At 35.8% G+C, this 19,962-nt stretch overlaps 1 protein-coding gene across 11 annotated transcripts in view; it reads left to right on the top strand.

The window, feature by feature from the left end:
- The first annotated feature begins 15,410 nt into the window (after positions 1–15,410).
- POSTN (periostin) overlaps positions 15,411–19,962 on the top strand; it is a 30,724-nt gene continuing 26,172 nt past the window's right edge. For 10 of the 11 annotated variants that reach the window (XM_031056768.1, XM_031056769.1, XM_005420800.2 and 7 more), the window contains exons 1-2: positions 15,411–15,611; positions 17,077–17,175. In XM_031056768.1, coding sequence (XP_030912628.1) covers positions 15,490–15,611; positions 17,077–17,175 — 221 coding nt within the window. In that variant the 5' untranslated portion in view covers positions 15,411–15,489. The remainder of the gene's footprint in view (positions 15,612–17,076; positions 17,176–19,962) is intronic. The other variant, XM_014306918.2, reaches the window with a different exon arrangement.

The raw sequence follows: 19,962 nt of genomic DNA on the forward strand, positions 1-19,962 counted from the left end.
TGCAGCATGAGCAGATTAGAGATCCTTTGAGACAGTTTATGGCTAAGTAGTTGGATATACTCCAAAATAAATTGCTGCTGTTAAGGATGATTTTCAATCCTCCAGATATGAAAAGAAGTTGAACTCATTGAACTACATCAAACCAAGTTCTGTAACCCCTGCTTTAGTACTTGAGAAATTGCTTTATTTGTAGAAGTGTAAAGAATTAAACAGAGGTCATTTCTCATTAATATCAAAACAGTAAAAACAATTGCAACCTTCAACAATCATGAATTTAGAACTGTAAGAGAAGTTCGCCATACAATTTTATCACAGGTCCCTCCAACATGTAGTTCTCTTCCTAAATTAATCAAATCCTCTGCTGTTGCTACATATAGCTATGAAATGTTTATACACATGAATTTTTTTATTTGTACTTTTGGGTACAAATAAAAACTTTTAATTATACAGTACACTTTTAATTATATAATATTTTTCTGACTACTGTTTGTTTTGACTGTACTCATCCCCCTTCAGCCTTGGGTTTCTTTGTCTGTAGTCTAAACCAGTCATGCTAGTTTCATTTCAATTAAACTTTCTGCTCTCTTTAATTGACTGTCACAGTCACAACCGAGTGCTGTGCAGCAGTAGGTGTTGCACTGCTCATTACTGCTGTGGCCTTTTCATTCTGGCCTTTAGCTCTTCGTAACCTACTACCTTTCTACCATGATATCACATTGGTACACTCAAGGGTCAATGTAGCTTTCAATTTCAGACACTTAACATCAGGATAATTGTCTCTGATAGGGAGGCTTGCCTCTTTTGTACATTTAAGAGGGAGTTCTATGACTAGAAACCTGTTTCCAATAGCTGATAGTTGAAATTAATAACATGGTGCTTCTCTCATGGTGCTTCTTCAGTATCTTTTTTCTTCAGTATCTTTTCTCTCACTTTCTTCTTTGACAATGCAGTTGAGGATGTCCTTGTTCAAAAGGAAGTCTCTTTATGCAACATCCTCAGTGTTGCATCCTAAGAGTGTGAAAGCTGTGCTTGCAGTGGAGACAGAGGAAATGTTCAAGATGTAAAACAGGTGTTTCCAGAAAGGCTGGCTCCAGTCTGGAGGTTACTAAGAGAACTTTACACATGCAAAACTCATGGCAAAATCTTCCACTGCACGGAGTCACGAGTTAATTCATAAGAGCTGGCATACTTTTATTCAATGGAACTGAAAAAGCAGGAATAGTCCCACCTATATTTGCTTTCTATGCTGAGCTTTTAAATTCACAATAAAATTATTCCATAAAGGTTTAAACAGGCAATAAAAGTCCATGGTTAGTGCGCAAGATAAAATAATGTTCTAGGAATCCATGTGTTTTAATTTAGCAGGCTAGTAAAAAGACTTTTTTTCCTCCTGTAATAGCAAATCTTTGAGGATTGAAATACTGTATTCCTGAACTCCAGTTCCCATTAAAAAAAACAAAAAAACCAAAAAAAAACCCTCTAACCCTAAACAAAAAAACAAAAACAGAGATTTTTCAGTTTTTAGAGATTCATGATGTTTTGTGGTTCAATTAGTACCCTAAGAACATCTGAAAGCATTGAGCTAACCTTTCATAAATTTAACAGACAGCACAGACTGCTCCTTAAATGTGGCCAAGTGAGAATGTCAGCTGCAAAATAACTCATTCTGGTTAATGATTTATGCTTTTAGCATGCAAAATGGGGTTTACAAGATGGGTGATGCATCATTTTCGGAAAGTGTCAACTCGTCTCAAATACAACAAGCATTCAAAGATATTCAGAAAAACTCAGAAAGTCCTACACAGATACTCATTAGTGCAATAATTCTTATCCCTTTTTTCTTCTGCATATCTTCCCTATCTAATACTTTGTTTTTACAGAGAATGTATAACTTTACTAATAAAAATAAATGTCTTACATTTTTCTGCTAACTATTTCTAAAAGTAGAAAGTAAGACCAAATAACGCAATGTCACCTTTGACCTTACGTCCATAGGATTAAAAGATAATTTACTAAGGAATACTAGAAATAGTTTTATTTGTATTAATTACATGTGGTACTCAGATACGTTATTTTTCAGCCATATCCAAAATGAATGCAGCTAGAAAAGCATGGAAATATTCTTTCACTATGACTAATTTAACAGAATCCCCTTCTACATCAAGAAAAAGAAGCAGAGAAATGAAAATTGAAAGAGACCTATTTTTATAAAGTTAGAGTAGTGAATATCCACATTCTTAGCTCCCTTCACTTTTATTAAGTAAAATTAGAGGGACCTTTTTTTCACCTTTTTATTTTTTTTAATTACACAGTTGCTTCTGTGGGTGCTTTGCAAGACACCCAGAATCCTATTTATTAATTATTAAGGATTTCATTAACTGACAGATGGTAAATCAGGAGAGATTATGAGAGACCTCATCTGAGGACTGGTTCTACTGATATTATTTTTACATGACTGTAACTTCCCAAGATCTAAAACTCTCTATTTCCAAGTGAATTTATTGTCCTTGAATTGTGCAGCTCTGATCTGAAATCAGACCCATGTGGAAGAAGGATGAGGATTTCAGCCACAGAGAAATGTGCTCTGCTGATTTTAAGAGTCTATAATAATGATTTGTTTACCCAGTCATAGGATATGAAATAGAGACTTTGACAGTCATGTCTAAACAATAGTAACAATAACACAAAAAATATCATAGCACATAAATATAAAATACATGTAAGAAAGTATTTCAATAGTTAAGGCTGTCTAAAACAGAACAAACACTTTTAGAGTTTGTTCTGTTTTAGAACCCAAAACATCGGTCTGAACACCCGAGTTTTAGGGAGTCAAACTAACCCAAATCTGTCTTATATTTCCCCAGAGAAATAAATACTGAGAAAATTTATTCATTAAGGACCATGTATGGTGGGGAAAGAGCACTTCATTTTGGAAGCTACTTCTTTCCTTGCTTGTTTGTTTGTTTTCTATTTCTGCAGAACATGAATAACTTCTGAAAACTAAAATATTCCCACACACTCACCCACTGGAGCTGATGAAGAGAGAACCAGATGTATGATACTGAGCCAAGATTTACCCAGTAAGGTCAAGAGAAGTAACTGATGAAAGACCAAATAAAAGCAATTATAAACCTGAAACAAGATGCTAGTACTGCAAAAGGCAAAATTCTTTAAAATAAACTAGAAAAGAAACAATTTCCATGGGAAATCTATTTCCTACATAAAGACAGTGTTAAAATACGATTTAAAGTATTTTCATTAGTCACATGGAATTTTATTATTGCTCTTCTGTGACATTGTCACCACTGCCAAGGGAGCATAACACTATTGACTTACCTGCTGATTCTGTGAAAATCACAGAATCACAGGAGGAACGAGGTTGGAAAATACCTTTGAGATCATCAAGTCCAACCTATGACCTATTCAGATTCGTTATTTTTCAGCCATATCCAAAATGAATGCAGCTAGAAAAGCATGGAAATATTCAACACCTCCTCATCAACTAAACCATGGCACTGAGTGCCACATCCAGTCTTTTTTTAAGCATGTCCAGGGATGGCAACTCCATCACCTCCTTGGGCAGGCAATTCCATTGCCCAGTCACACCTTCAGTGAAGAAATTTGGTGACTATTGCTGAAAAAAGCCCAAAACAAACCAAACCCCAACATAAAACCAAAAACCCTACTAGCAAGGGGATGACTAACCCTGCCTGCATGAGCTGCTGCAAAAAAAAAAAAAAAACAAAAAACAGATGTGTCATTCCCTCAAAGACATGCCACACGCTTGTTACCCGCTCCAGATCACCAAAATCCCTAGAGCCATCTTGTAATCACACCTCTGACAGCCAGAGGAGGCCCCTCCCTGCCCCTGAATGGGTGATAAGAGAAAAGGAACAACCTGCTCAGCCCCCTTTTAATGGCAGCTTTGATGGCCAGCGAAAACTCCTCCCTATCCCCTGAAAACAGCCAATTTGGCAAGGCTTTGACTGTTTCCCTGCACTTCATGTCATCCCATGCCATTTCAATGTTTTCACTGTGTGCAGGATTTTTTGCACATGTTTAATTTGTTCACTTTCTTTGCCTGACTTTTCCTTTGATTTGGTTTCTTCATTTGGGGATTTTGGTTAGTAAAATTTTAGCAAGTTTCAGTCATTTTCACTACTCATAATTTACTCTCAGTACTTTTGGTTGTGGTCAAGCCACTTCTAAATTTTCTGCCATTTTTGCACTTGCATTTTAATTGATAATACTTCCTTTCCAGACTATATCTGAAAGTTTCATCTCTGTTTTCAAAATTTCATTTCTTTGCCTGAAAGGAAACTCTTCATTTCCTGAAAGCAATAGAAATCCCAATGAGAATAAATGCAGAAAGGTTTGGTTCATTTCCTCACACTTCATATCAGTCCATTTTCTTCTCTTGCTTTCACTTCATTTCAGTTTGTTGGTTTTTTTTGTTTTTACCATTTCATTAATTCACATTTATCCCTGTCACTTTCTTTAGATTTTCCCCTGATATTAGGGATTTAAAATAAATTATTTTGGCAAATTTTGGTCTGTTTCAGTACCCCTCATTCATCTCAGTACAGTTGGTTGTAGTCAGTGCATTTCAAATTTTCTGGGGTTTTTTCAATTTCATATTTGATTGACCATCTCTCCTTTCTGGAGTGTTTGTTCAACTGTCCTCTGATTTCAAGATTTCATTCCCTTTCCTGGAAGGAAGAGCTTCCTATCAGAAAAGGGAATGAAGTCTTGTAACTTCAATGAAGATCACTTCAGCAAGCTTCAGTCCATGTTCCTGCACTTCATGTCATCCATTGGCTTTTCTTGTTTTCATGTTGTATCAGGTTTTATATTTTTTTAGAAATTTATTTCTTCAGTTCCTTCTCTTTATCTTTGTTTCCCTTTCTTCCCAGATTTTAAGGATTTAAAATGTAATAATTTTGACAAGTTTTGGTCTATTTCACTGCACATCATTTCAACTCAGTACATTTGTTTTAGTCACTCAATTTCAAATTTTCTGGAATTTTCAATTTCATTTTTCATTGACCATATCTTCTTTCTGGAGTGTTTGTTCAGCTTTGTCCTCTGATTTCAATAAGGATCAATTAGGCAGGCTTCAGTTGATATTCCTGCACTTGTCAACCAATTGGCTTTTCTTGTTTTCACTTTGTATCAGATATTTTTTTCTGGAGAATTTTTTTCTCTTTAAGCATTTCATTGCATCAATTTCTTCTCCTGTCTTTTCATTTCACTTTGTTCCCTGATTTGGGGATTTCAGTGTAGTTAATTTTGGTATGTTTCGGTTCTTTTTTCAATGCACCTCATTTCATCGTGCTTGTAGTCGTTCCATTTCCAAATTTTTTTTTAATTATATCTCCCTTCCAGAATGTTTGTGAGACTTGCTTCTCCATTTTCAAGATTTCATTTCCTTTCATGAAAGCAAGTTCTTCATTTCGCAAAAGGAGAGGAAATCTTCTGATGCGAAAATAAATAAAGCAATGTTTGGAACTAAATATGCACAATATCTTGATTGATATATTTACTGAAATACATGGACCTGTTTTCTTTTTCATTTCATAAGCTATACAGCTCCAGGGCAGCTGCTGAAAAGATCCCTCATGAGAACCTCTGTAGTGAGAAATTAAAATGAATCAAAATCTTATGGAGAAGAAAAACCCTTAAGACATCTTGCTATTTATCCAAACAAATCCACTCTTGCCTTCAAATTCAAATAATTAAAAGAAACTTTTATCAGGAAAATCAGATTTTTCTTATGGTGTCAAACATAATTTTTTAGACAAGTAATACTACACAAATTTTGACAGTTCACCATGAACGTTCAAGAAGAAAAAAGGATGCGCAATATATCCTAACCTTTACCTTGCTGAACAGGTATTTAAGGCCTGGGTCTTGTCTGCTGCCAAACTGGAGCCAGCTGGAAATAGCTGTGATTAGCAGAAGGCAGCCCCTGGCTGCTCTGGCACTGCCCAGCCTGCAGGCCCATAATCAGATGTCCACTGTTATTTGATCACTTCTGCACAAGGATGCTCCTTTTGGAGATGAAGGGCAGTAATGTGCTGTGTACAAGCTTAGTTATCCAGCACCCAGTTCTCTTAAACCTCCACCTGAACTATTAGCTGTGGAGGGGGGTTCTGCAGACAGGTATTAGACATTGGAAGCGCCATTCAGTGTGAATTTCCAAGAACCAGACCAAAATCAGAAGCTATTGCTGATGGCACCCCCAGCAATGAGGAGTTTCCTAAGCTCAGTATGCACATGGCTCCCCAGTTCACAGGGCTTCAGATGCTGGGTCGTGCTGTCTGTCACATATCTTATGTCTGTACCCTCTTCAAGACTTCAGGGTTTTTTTCCCTCCAGCTTTGATGTTATGAGCCAGGACCTCAAGGCAAGTCTGAGTAAGGCATCAACATGAATGTGCAGTTACTCTGCAATGGCAAAAACCCCACATGTAGTCACAGGTCTCATTAAATGTTAGCAGTGTGTTTAAAAGTCTGCTATGAACTTTAAATACAATATGGACTGATTATAATTCATTCTGAGAGCCTCATTCTCAATTGTATGTCTTTTTTCTTTACTCTGGATGTCTTACAGGCATCCCTGAAGTGCATGTAGGTTTATTTCCTTGCCACATCAGTGATCTTTATTCTGCCAGAGGGAGCTGTATGAAACAGAAGGAGGACTTAAGTGCCTTTTAGCAATGGTGTGACAAAGGTCAAAGCATTTGGAAGCACTGCTAAATATGACAGAGTAAAGCATTATGCTTTTCAATATTAAACTCCATGCCTACACCATCTGTTAGAAACAATGATCAGTCTTAATATCCCCAGGGCTGTTCTCCCACTTTTTACTTGTTATGCTCTTTAACTCCAGGATTTAATTACAGATGGGAGAATTATCATACCTAAATTAAGGCCTGTGTGAGCAGAACATAGGAAGAAACTCAAAATTACTCTAGACACATTACTACTAAAAAAGAAACCTTGGAACTGATAATTACTCTTGCTAGAATTATCTAGTATTGCTCAAGCTAGAACTGGGGATTATTATTCTCTGTGAAGTAACATAAGACATAATATTGACCAAGTATTGCTCCATATATCTTTTGTGATGTGTTCATATCAAGGAATGATTGTGTCAAACATAGATGTCTGAAAAAAAGCAACATGCCTCCTTCCCAGGGGCAGGGGGGTCCATGATACATATCACATGTTCTCTTGGATTGAAGTAATCCTTATATTTCTCAGGCTTTATCAAGATCATATAGCTCAAAAGAAAGATTTTCCTCTAAAATGGAAAAAAAAGCGCAAAAATCCCCAGAAATTCAGTCTAAGATAACCTCTCCCCAAATTAGACATTTTTTCTGCACTGTATTCTTGACAGGCATTATACCACTGGGATATGGTTTGACCCCATATCAGGGCATCCTGTATTCCGTAAGTTCTCTTTCAGTCTTTCAAGGTGAAACTTTGGCCATGCATATTGTCAGGTGCCCTGGTCCTTACTTTGAAATAGATCACCTTTTCAGAGGAGTTCTAGGGACAGGCTTTCAAAATAATTTAAAGATGCACAGAGTAGTTGCTGGAATTCTCCCCATGTCTGAGAATGCATCCTCTAATTTGCTTAATAACTTTATGAAATTTGTCACTCAGTGATTTATAAATGGTATGTCTGTTGAAAGTTAGTAGAATATGTTAATTTTTATTTTGTCCCTTATCAGTTTTAACTAGACTCATAAACTGATTTATCTTTTTATTAGTAGAGTCTAAACACCTAATCTTTTCCACATCATAAACTCTAAGCAATGTTAGCGGTCTGAGTTTTATATGACCTGTAGGCACTGGTTATTTGCTTGGATAGCCTCAGGATCATTCAGACACATAATATTTTAATTTCCTGCTATTGAAATTCTACAGCACTCAGTAGCTATGAAGTGAGAAAAATTGTAGTACAGGTATTTAAGGAGCTGGCTGCCATGTGTCTTATAGTTTATCAGATATAATTTCATTAAAAATCAGCATATTTAGCAAAGTTAAAATTTATTTAATGACAGATTGGTACCATCTGTAGCATGTAATTTATCGGTACAGTCAGTACTACAAGATGTATAGATTCAACCAATCACTCAAACAATCTAGTACAAATTTTTATGTGTGATTGAAAAGGAAAATCAACTCCTCAAAAAAAAAAAGTCTCTTTTTGCAATAATTCTCTTCAGAGAAATACAGCATCCAAGATTCAGAGTGCAGTAGTACAGTAGTTGGGCTTATACTTTACTATCTTACATGATATGAAAAAATCATAAGACTTATCTTTTTACAGATACAGAATAATCAAACAGTAATTCTGTTCAGCAGCATAAAAAATCCAGTCATTTTTTACACAGATCTTTCCATGAGCTTTAATTAACCTGATTTTTATTTTGCTACATCTCTGATCTTCTGATGGCATGAATGTTTCTTTTATTCCATGGTTTTTACTTCTAAAAGCCAGTGTTACAGTCCAGTTCCTATTAATTGATCTTTAATGTGACAGGAGCTCATCTGATAGTGAAATGCTTGCTTGTAACAAATGCTGCCTGCTAAACAAATAAGTCGTGTTACTGAAGGATGTTTCAGACAAGGTTGGAGTTTACCTATTGCCCTTTTTCTCTCTGGTTTGACATCAGTGTTAATGCCAGCTCACAGCAATGAGCTGTGTCATTTAATTATAATTTCTAGTGTTCTACAAGCACCACAAAATAAGTAAGACTCACTCAAAGTCATGGTCCTTACAACATGAAAAGTGACCACTCAAGTGATTTACTCTTGGTTCTTCACAATACATTCATGCATTAACTATAGAAGTGAGGCTAATTTTAAAAGACAGATTTGTAATCAATAAGCTTATATTGTGAAGCTATGGGCTTCTCATTATAATTGTGGTAAAAAAAAAAATTCTCTCCTTTTGATTCAGCTTGATTCTGAATACAATAACCCCTCCCCTCGGCGACTAAAATAAATAAGTTGTTTCCAAAGCCATTGGATTGTATTGCTATGGTAACTCACTGAACCAGTGAAATAATAATTGTGTGTCTGACATTACACATAAGTGTTTGATTTTCTCTCCAAAATACAGTACTGATATCCTTAATCTTTTTCTCAAATCTCTACCCATGTCAAAGAAAAAAACAATTTTCTCTAACCTTGCAGAATTAGACCTACTGATTTGTCAAGGGAGATTATATTCTGCATGATTTTATTTGACTAATTTTACCTTGCAAGTCATGATCTTTAAACTGAACATTAATAATAAAAACTAGAGTAGGTGTCACTTCTTATGAAAAGTCACATATTCTAGAAAGGACCTAAAACAAAACTGATGTGCAAAAGTGCAAAAAAACTGCGTCCAGATGCACATAGTACAGATCAAATCTCACTGTGCATGCTCTGAAAATTTTGAAATGCAATGTGCTCACATGACTTGAGGAATTGAAATCTAAATTTGAAAGTCATATCCATCTACTAGGGCAACACTCTTTAAGTGTGAATCTACATAAAATCCAGTTAAAAACAGGCTTGATTTTCTTCAAGCTGGTTTGTATGATCTGCTTTAGAAAAGTGACACCCATATTTTCACGCTGTATTAGCCCTTCAGAAGGCAACCTGCGTATTTCAAAATATTCATAGTGTAGACAGCCACATGTTTTTTGTCACAAAAACATTTAAGTTTTGACCTTGTCACATTGTATATGAAAAATAAAATCTGGCCACATTTGAGGTCTTATTCATTTTCCTTTGTTTTACATACAGTGCAGGGTCTCACTGGTATAAGATAATGCCTCAGCATTGAGTTCTTGTTAGTAGAGCTATTTATTGATTATATTAAGTGAACTCATAATTTCTTAAAAGTTAAAACATTAAATACTTCAATTCCAGGAAGAATTTTTTTTTCCTAGAAAAGTTAACCTGTCTTAAACTTCTCCAACTCAAAGAAACTACTTTTTCGTAGTGAATATTTACATGGAGAATCCTTAATTTAGAACCCATCCTGGGGGTTTTTTCCCCCCCATATTTACAATACTGTAATCACACACTAAGAAGGTCCTAAAATTTGTGCCATGCAGTATAGCTGTTTGTAGGAAAGAGACACCAGACAATTGCCCAGTCTCCAGACAGGATATATAGGAATGTAGATGCCAGAAGGAAGGCAATATGTCTTGTCATGTCTAGAATTGGTTCCCTTGACTTTCAATTCAGCTCTGTGCAGCAAACAAACTTGAATGTCAGACAAATAGAGAGCCTAATATTTTACACCAAGTGGGAAGCCAGGGTCAAATACCTCCCTGCTCAGTTTGAGGGGGAGCTGTGGCTTTCCAGTAGCTCTTGAAACTCCAGATTTTAAACTGAGTTTTATAGTCATCCCTGTAAATAGAATTATATTAATTTTTGAGATTTTTTCAGTTAGTAATACTTTTATCTATTTTAATATTTATCATTATTTTATCTGAGATCAATCTTGCATTATTTTGCATCACTTCCATTTAAAAAATACCTGAACAAGAAGTAATTTTAGATTTTGTTACAATGTTAATGGTTCTGTTTCCTGAAATCTCTGAGAATCTGATAATTCTCAAAAAATTTCATATAGTTGCCTAGACCACTTCTCTTTTCCCACATTCAGCTCACACTACTACATTCTTTAATTAGCAAAAGCTCTATCTTGGTATGACATGTGCACTTGAAACTTGAGAAAAAAATCAAAAATGAAAAATAATTCTAATGTCAATCCATTTCCCTTCCATACATACATACAGAAGCTCAAACTGAGGAAGTTAAACTTTAAAGTTTCACTACATCTCAATTTTGATAATTCTTATTTTCACATCTTCCAGATGTCTTTGTTGTGTTTAACCTTTTAAAACCTGAAAGTATTTCTCTTTCAGCCTCTCCTAAGTGTTTTTATATTACACTTAGTGGAAAGCAAAAGTAGCTCTTTTATTATTACAGTGTTATTGATCAAAGGCCTAACTTAAAAGATTTCTTTCATTATAAAAGATGGTTATTCCCATGTTTTTCGCACCTCACACCCACCATGCCACCATATCCATAAATTCCAGCATCTTTCTTACACTTTTGGTTCATGTCCTTGTATGTTCTAGGTTTCAAAGTCTGGCTGTTACAGGAAAGACTCATGGCATTCAGGATTATACAGCCTGTAAATAGCAAGAAGCTTAGAATTTTGCCTTAACTTGACAGTAGCCATCACAAAACTCAAACCAGATGAGACAGCTACCATTTGTGTAGTACACATATCCTGGGGATATGAACACTACTTGGTGTTCGTGACAACACAGACACTGCAATAAATGACCTTTTGATTAACTAGAAATGTGATAAATTTTACCTGCACTAGAGTAGTTTAAATGACCTTTGAAATTTGTAAAAGTTTTCCAGCAGAGTAAATAAGCAAAGTAAATTTAATTGGACCATTTAGGATGCATATTACTGACAATTTGCTGTCATTTCAACCTCAACCAAAAAAAAGGAATTGTTTGTGAGGCATGTTCACTACCTAAATAAACTGGATGGCACTGGCAAACTCAGGGTTTTTCTTTGTTTGCTTGTCTGTGCTTTTTCCTTTAAGCAGTAAAGAGCAGCGTTGACACAGTCTAGTTCATCATCAAACCATCTAATTCTGGGGCAACCTTAAAAAATTAATGGTGCCCAACACAAACACTCTTGCAGCTTCTACCGTGTCTTTGGGACCCTCTGGTGCATTCTGCTGCTGCCTGAATAACTTCTTAACTCCTATTGATTGGCTCCCCCAGCTCTTATCTCAGTGTTGTGCTGGCACTTGCCATGTGCTTTAGAGCACAACTTGGATTTTATTGCAGACTGCCTTGTCAGATGCGCGCATTCTCTAAGGAAGAAAACAACTGTTTGCCAATGGAAACAGCATCACCTGCTGTAGGATGGGAAATCAGCATTCATTCTTCCTGAGGAGTAAGGCTAATCCCTATTTAATTTTTCAGGGTAACTGAGCTGAATATGCAGATCAGGATTAGGGAATCAGACCATATAACTCATGCTTACTGCTACATTTTATAAAACTTTGCCATGTGCACATTACAATTCATGTGTTGGGATTTCTAGCGTCACTTTGACACAGAGGAAGCAGAATATTTTGATGTTTGGGGCTGTAGATTTTTCTCAAATACCATAAGAAGGATCAGTCCATACAGTGAAAAGCTTTTGAGAGATTGATTAGAAGCAATCCTTCCCTGGGTGTGTAAATCACCATTAAATACAGTTTCAAAGAAAAACAGATCCACAAATTGGCATACATGATACTTTAAATCTGAGTCTAGAATAACATCTAGGAACACTGCACTTTAAATTTAATCATTATGCATAAAAATGATAGAATAAATTCATAATCATGAAACTGGAGTATGCACATGATATTTTACAATTTAGGAATATTTCTTCTTCCATCAAAATTTCACTATAAAATAGCACTTTCTAAGAGATCAGATTGATTTTACAGCTCCTGTTGATTTGCTTAAAACCAGATACTTACAGTTTCTGGGGATATATGAAGATGAATGTTTCCTTACAATATAGAAGTAACCAAAGCATTGATTAGTATCTACAGCTCTGAATCACCAGAATGACAACTTTGAGTCTTCCTTTCTTCCTTTCTCCATTTCTTCTCTTCTAAATTCAGATGGCTATGAGCTATCTTCGTGTCTCTACACCTAGCAATACTTTCTGTGATTTAATTCCCATGTATTTATATATATATGCTGTGTCACACACTCACGGGGTGATGTCATGGGGAAAATAATTGAAGTTATTTTGACAAACTCCTTCGTGTTGCTAAAACTTGGAAAGATAGAGTAATGTATAGAATAAGTTTAGTTATTGAAAAAAGATGGAAATACGAGGAGAAAAAATATTTGACAGTGTGTGCCAAATGAAATTTAAACTTTAAAACAAAAACAATTTTGATTCAGGAGCAAGATTCTTTTTGTTAAGTCCTTCAGTAAACTACCAGAGAGAACTAAGTCCAGAATTACTACTGGCTTCTTTTGACCCATATTGCTATCATGTTGAGATTTCATTTTTACAGATTGGGTACAAATTGCTAATAGACAGACGTTTCTGTTGCTTCAATTTGATGCAAAAGAAGTTATTCACAACCCTAAATACTTTAATACAAAGAATTTTTATCATATAGGTAAACTAATCCTCTTTAGGAATAATAAAATTAATTGCTTATCATACAATAAATTCTTAGTGTGAACAATTAACACAGGTTTCAGAAAATGACTTTGCATATTTCTCTCCACTAGAGGTCTCTAGAGAAATGCAATAAACTTTTCAAAATAGCAGATACCTTAGACTTTGCTTCTTGACATTATTTGCATGTCCTGAAAGATGAAAAGCAACACGTGTTCTGTTCTTATTCCAAGTATTTCTTTGGATATATTCTTTCTGTTGTGGGCAATAATTATTCCTATTACTATGATAATAATTCAAATCCATTCAGTGTTTTAATCGATTTTATAGTTAGATATTTAAGATTTATAATTAGAACTTCAACATCACATCACTTAGGAAATATAATAGCACAAAGCATTTAGCAGAAGGAAGAAAAAAGTAAGGTGGCAGCTTAATTTACCTCTGCATTTACTATTTTTTCTAATGCTTACCTCATTAAATATAGAATAATGATGTCACCAGGTTTGTTATAAAGTGTTGGACTTTAGCCTACTCTACTCAATGCAGAGAAGAAACAGGATTCTCTGAGATTTGAGGAGGTAGGGTCAGTAATCAGAAAACTGGAAAACCGTGGAAAGAAAAATGGTTGTCCTCTCAGATTGCTCCATCATTAACTGTCGTGGATAGCTCTGTAAACAAGAGCTCAATGCATGCAGCAGCATTAATTGCTACTTTTTTTTTTTTGGTGCTACATGGTAAGTGTGGAAGAGAAGAACATGAGCTATGCTGAAATCCTAGACATGAGGGAGGGACTCCAGAGAAGACAAGTTACTGGGACAGTTCTGGGACTTTCTGAAATTTTTCAAGTTAATTTTACAGTGTATCTTCTGATGTTTTTTCACCTTTAATTTGAGAACTGCAAAGACTACTCAACTAAGGCAAATTAGCAGCTTGAAATATCACAGCTAAGCACTTAAGAGGTGATATTTCTCAGAGTATTTCTTGCTGCAAAACCAGGAAGAAATAAAAAGCATATCAGCACGGCACTGATATTCTCCTAAAGCTTGTTATACGAAATCACAGAGTTGACCCATCACCTCCATCAGAGGATCTGTCAGTGAGGTTTCAGGCATGGAGCTTGTACATCAAGAGGTGCTGACACTTCCATGAGCTATCTTGAATTTTTTGCGAGTTGGGTATATAGAGGTCATGATAGAACAGAAGCCCACATACCATTTAACTAAATGTCTCTGCTCTGAACCTTAGAAACCATGAAGTGTTATGCAAATGCATCTATATAAATGGCAGAATTTTTTCCTTGGCATGAAAATTTCAAGCTCCTGGATTGCAGTCAACACACCAGCTGCCCCTGGAGCCTTAAGACTATCCACTATCCCTTCATAGGAGACTTGAGCCTGTCACTTCTGCCTCAGTTTCCTCAGTTACAACTCAGAATTAAATTTTCCATTTCCATTACATTTTCCATTGTACAAGAGGCTTTGAAGGACTGACTAATAAGTACAGAAAGGTACACGTGCAAATGTCCAGGTACTCTTTGATTTTGATATGATAAGTAATCATATATTACATAAAGCTCTGAATGAAAGCATTATGTAACAGTACTTGTTATCATTAGAATTAAATTGAATATTTAAATTAATACTGCATTTGACTGAGTGACTACTTCATAATCAGAATATGTGTTAATATGGCTTTTTTTTTTCTCAAGACAAAAATGCTATTTCAGGTTATTGGCAACTGTATTTGAAACTTTCATCAACTTCACTAGTTAAACAGCTCATAGCTGATGACTGTGAGGACATGGAAAACAAAGGAAAGCAAAGCACTTCTTATGGGAACAGACAACATCTTCCTCTGAGTTTGAATAAAACCACACGCAGTGATCATGACCTCTGGATGCCTCAGTGCTATAAATACTAAACCATAAGTCAAAGTCTAAACTTCTCAAACTCTCTCTGTTGTTGTGTCAGCAGAATAAAATGTTATGCCTTCTGTAATAAGGAAGAAATTAATCAATTGGGGATTAAAAGAAATTATTTATATGGTTAATTAGGGTACTGATTTAGGTTACTGAAGCTGGCAGCAAAAGCTGCTCGCTGTTCTAAGGGGGGTGGTACAAAGTTTCAGGTTGATCCTCTCTCTGGTTCCCTCCCACCACCTTCTAGCATGTATATAAATTGTCAGCTCTCCAGACCCTTTGCCAGTTCTCTCTTCTAGACTTGCCAGAAGCAACAGAGGACTAAAGATGAAGATCTTTTTCTTATTCACCTTTTTGCCTTTTTTGTTGTCTGCTCTTGAACAAGCAGCTGCTTCTGCTCACTATGACAAGATTTTAACTCACAGTCGAATAAGGGCACGCGACCAGGGGTAAGTAACTGGCTTTTATTTCTAATTTAAAAGGAAGCTTGTTAATCTTTATTCTCCCCTTTCTTCTAGCATCATATTACCTGTGATTTTTCACTATGAATTTTTACTGTCCTTCAAGCAGAATTTTCTTTTAAAATTCATTTTACAAGAATTGTTTCTGAATGAAAAGATTTACACAGAGTTTTAAAAGCAGACAGAATACTATTAAACTTCATAAAATGGAAAGAAATCTAAAATCACCACTTCTCAATGAATAAAATGTGATTCAGAATCACCAAAATTAATTTCAGTTTTTAAGTATTGTAATGGGAGATCAGAAATTTTTTATGTGTTTTCAAACTTTTGCAGAGTTGATAGCTATCCACAGTATTTGCTCTCTTTTTTCCATCCTGATGAAAACCGTTAACTCTATTTAAATGTTTTCTAATGTGGGAATATATACTGGGAATCCTTTGTGAAACTTCTGTTCCCACATGCAGCAAGCTTCTCAGCAGGGCTTCCAAAAGGCAACACTTACAAGCCAGGCTGCTTGGAGACACGGAAATAATTTTAACAGCTGGTGTCAGGAAAACACATGTGCCTAAAGATATTTTCCTCTAGTCTTCTTAAGCAAAAAACATTCTGTGAATAAGAATTGTTTACCATCTTTCCACTGCCTGCTAGACACACACACATTTCAGATTTTCTTTAGCTTTTCAAATAAAGGAGCTCACTGACTTCCCAGTGATGTAAAGTATATATTCTAATTTCTGAGCTGATTAATTTTTTTAATTGCAAAAATATAAAAATAAGGGATGAAATGCCCTTGCTCCATGGAATTTGACCATAAGAAATTCATCTTTGTACACCACCATGCTAAGGAACGTGTATTCCTCCTCTGAAGTCTGTGACTCCTTTTATTTACATGCCAATTTACCCTTTGGTCCCCAGTAATTCCCAGAATGTTTATTTAGGTGCCTGCGGTACTCAAAATGGTTGGTAATCAAAATAGCTGATTGATTTACAGAAGACAGGGCTTGCTTCTACATAAAGAACAAGGCACTTTTCTTCCCCATCTCCCCACGACCTTCAGCTGCACAGATGTGTAAAAGACAAAAACTTTAATGAAAAGAGCCTCAAGGTGCTCACTAGTCCCCAGTGGCTGGTAATTCACTTCACAGGGGGAGGGGAGAAATGGATATCGAGACTTGCCTGGGCACAGCTGGTGATCACTGCCCATCAGACACACAGAGTCAAACCAGAACAAAGAGGAAGCTCCTGCCGCTGCAGTGGGGGGAAACTTGCCAAGGAATCCAGCTGGGCAGTCCCAAGAACTTGCACTGTGGCTACTTCAAAACACATCTGTCCTGGGAAGTGAAGCCAGATGCTAATTTCTTACTTACAAGAAAACTGTTTGCTACTATTTTGTGTAAAATTTTTCATGTATGAAAACTTCTTTTTAAAATGTTTCTCACTGCCTCCATAGCCCAAATGTCTGTGCTCTTCAGCAAATTATGGGAACAAAAAAGAAGTACTTCAGCACTTGCAGAAACTGGTACCAGCAATCCATCTGTGGAAAGAAAGCGTAAGTATGCTCTGCTTCCAAACTATTCTCCCATTGACTGAGATAATAAAATGTACTATTAGAAAACTCCTTTTCTCACAGACAAACTGTTTATAGTTTATGTTAGAATCTTTCCTTCTCCTCCAAATGGCATTGCAATACTGACTTCCCTATCCTTCTCTGGGCACACTGCAAGTCATCCAAAATACCTCACCTTGTCAGTAAAGTCTGCCATACTACTGACAACTTTGGCACTAAATTTTATTCTACCGCAGACACATTGGGAAGAAAGGTATTTCCTGAAAATGCTTAGAGAGGATCTTGAGTATTCTCACAGGCAGTTTTGGAAAGCAACCTACTTCTGTGGTTTTATTCCTAGATAGATGTCATGTCTTCCCATGAAAGAAAGTCTGCTCTCAGAATGAATCTGAGGGAATTCATTACTTTTCAAAGCTTCAGAAGCAGTGATGGATAACTTCATGTGTTAGGAAAAGTAGTTTGATGCAATAGGCAGTTTAGACTCATTGAACTGAAGTCACCTGGAGACTTTGTTCTCCTCATGACCAGAATTTGAAGGCATGTTAGTTGTAAAATATTTCGCAAATCCTGTGCAAGGCTGCAAGAAGTTTAATACAGCCAACCAGAGGAAGACATTGTGCGGTGGAGCTGGGTGGGTTTGGTCATGACAGTGTACACAAAATTATCACCTGCTCTTCCCCTTCCATTTTAAACCCCCTACCATTGTACAAGCACTCATAGAGCAGGGCTAGATGAGGAAAAGAATCTGTGTGAGAATAACTTGAGTCATAGAACCCCTGAGGATTGTTTAAGGGGTTTTTGTGGTTATAATAAAGCATCTGTTGTAACCTAGTCTTAGCCATTAATGAGTTTTATACTCTGCATGCTAAACCCAGAAACGCAAACAAGACTAAGAGACTTCTGCAATAAGAATGCTAATCCAAAGGACAACAGCTCATCTCATGTCAATATCTCCATGTTAAAAAGTCCTCCCTAACTTATGTCTAGAAAATGTTGAAAGTTTTTATTATGTGCAATTCCCATTTACAATGGAAGTGTAACATACAAATTTCCTAAATCAGCATTTGTTGGAACAAAATCTTTCCACTGTTGGAACAAATCATTTCCACAAAATGTTTCTCAGCAGTATTTTATCTCCATGCCAGCAAGAAGTAGAAACAGATGAGTCACAGACCTGATTTGAATAAACTGAAAACTGGCTCTATTAGCCAAGAATAACAAGGATTAAGGTAGTGCTGTTCTGTCTTTTTCCTTTGGAATATACTCCTTTGGATGAGGTCAGGACAATATTGTACTTAAAAAAAAAAAACACAAAAAAATCAAAAAACAAACAAAACAAAACTAAAAACAACAACAACAAAAAAAAATTAAAACCAACAAAGACAAAGAAATGAACCCCACCAAAACCTCAAGAATGCATCATTGGTTTCTTAGCTGAATAATTGATTTCTTTCTTCTTTTGGCCACAGGCTTATACTGAACTAGTAGGGATACATATGAGGATAATTTCTGGTCTGGTCTGAGGTGGCATTTCCCCTGTGTGCTCTGCCTACACACAGGTTGTACTGGCGAACTGCATCTTGCACCAAATTTTATCTGGTTCTGACTTTATTGTGGGACGATGTTCCATACAAACCTCTTTTCTCCCATCCCATCTTTCCTACATAAGAACCTTCTAACTGCAGAAAACTGTAAGGGAATATGAATAATGTAAGTAGGAACTTGCTAACTGAAAAGGAGCCTGGGCTGTGCATAACAAGATACGTGGTAAAAAAGTCACTGATCTTGTAATGCTTGGCTGAAGAAGCATTTTCTTCTTACCTATATTCTTCAGCCAATTTTCTGTCTTTTATTAATTGTATCATTGTTGGATGTAGTATGAGGATTATCTTGCCATATCTTAATCTATGCTTATAACTCAGCTGCCTCTTTCTAATTAAACTGCAATCTTTCATGGCATCCCATGGGATGAGGGGGAAATATTTTCTATTCCAAGGGAGGAAAAAATATTTTCTCATGACAAAGCAGTTCACACAGCTAGGAGAACATTTTAATTCCTATTTTGCTACACTTTTTTTTTAACAGATAATCAGATTATTATGTTTTTATTATTAGCTTCTGGCAAGGATGCAAGAAGGACTAAGAGTAAAAGGTTTATCATTAGATTAAAAATCAATAGCCCATGCTATCCATGCATTCCTAAGACACAGCCTTTAATGAATTGCTTTAAAGGAAGAGATGTACTAAAAGAACTATAAAAATACTTTCAATATATGGCTTCTCAGTTGAAAATATGCGTATGGCAGAAGGGTGAATATGTCATGTACATATATGCCTGTGAAGGAATGGATAAAAAATATTTTCATAGCACAGAGAAATAAAAGACTGTGTTTAAAAAAGAAATCATTTTCACCACCTCTATCAGATTGCTCTCTTTTATGGAATGATAATCCTCACTTTTCCAGTCATGCTGTTTATTATTATTTTTCTTCCAGTCTACTTTATTTTAAAATCTCTTTAAGTAGTTTGGATGTTGAAGATATTAAGGCCAACTTTTCATTTGAATAAGCTGTTCATTTTAATGTGGTTGTGATTAACTTTTTGTCAGCTTTAAATTATGAAACATGAGAAAAATGTACTCAGCTGCCACCAAAGATTCTACAAATTAAAAATGAACTGTAGTGGTTAAGGGCCCAGTAAAAAGCTTCAAGGAATGCGTGTTCAGAACTTTTGAATTGCCAACATCAGCCACATCTATAAAAATAAATA

The sequence above is a fragment of the Geospiza fortis genome, unplaced genomic scaffold (assembly GCF_000277835.1).
Source record: "Geospiza fortis unplaced genomic scaffold, GeoFor_1.0 scaffold194, whole genome shotgun sequence".
Taxonomy (NCBI): domain Eukaryota; kingdom Metazoa; phylum Chordata; class Aves; order Passeriformes; family Thraupidae; genus Geospiza; species Geospiza fortis.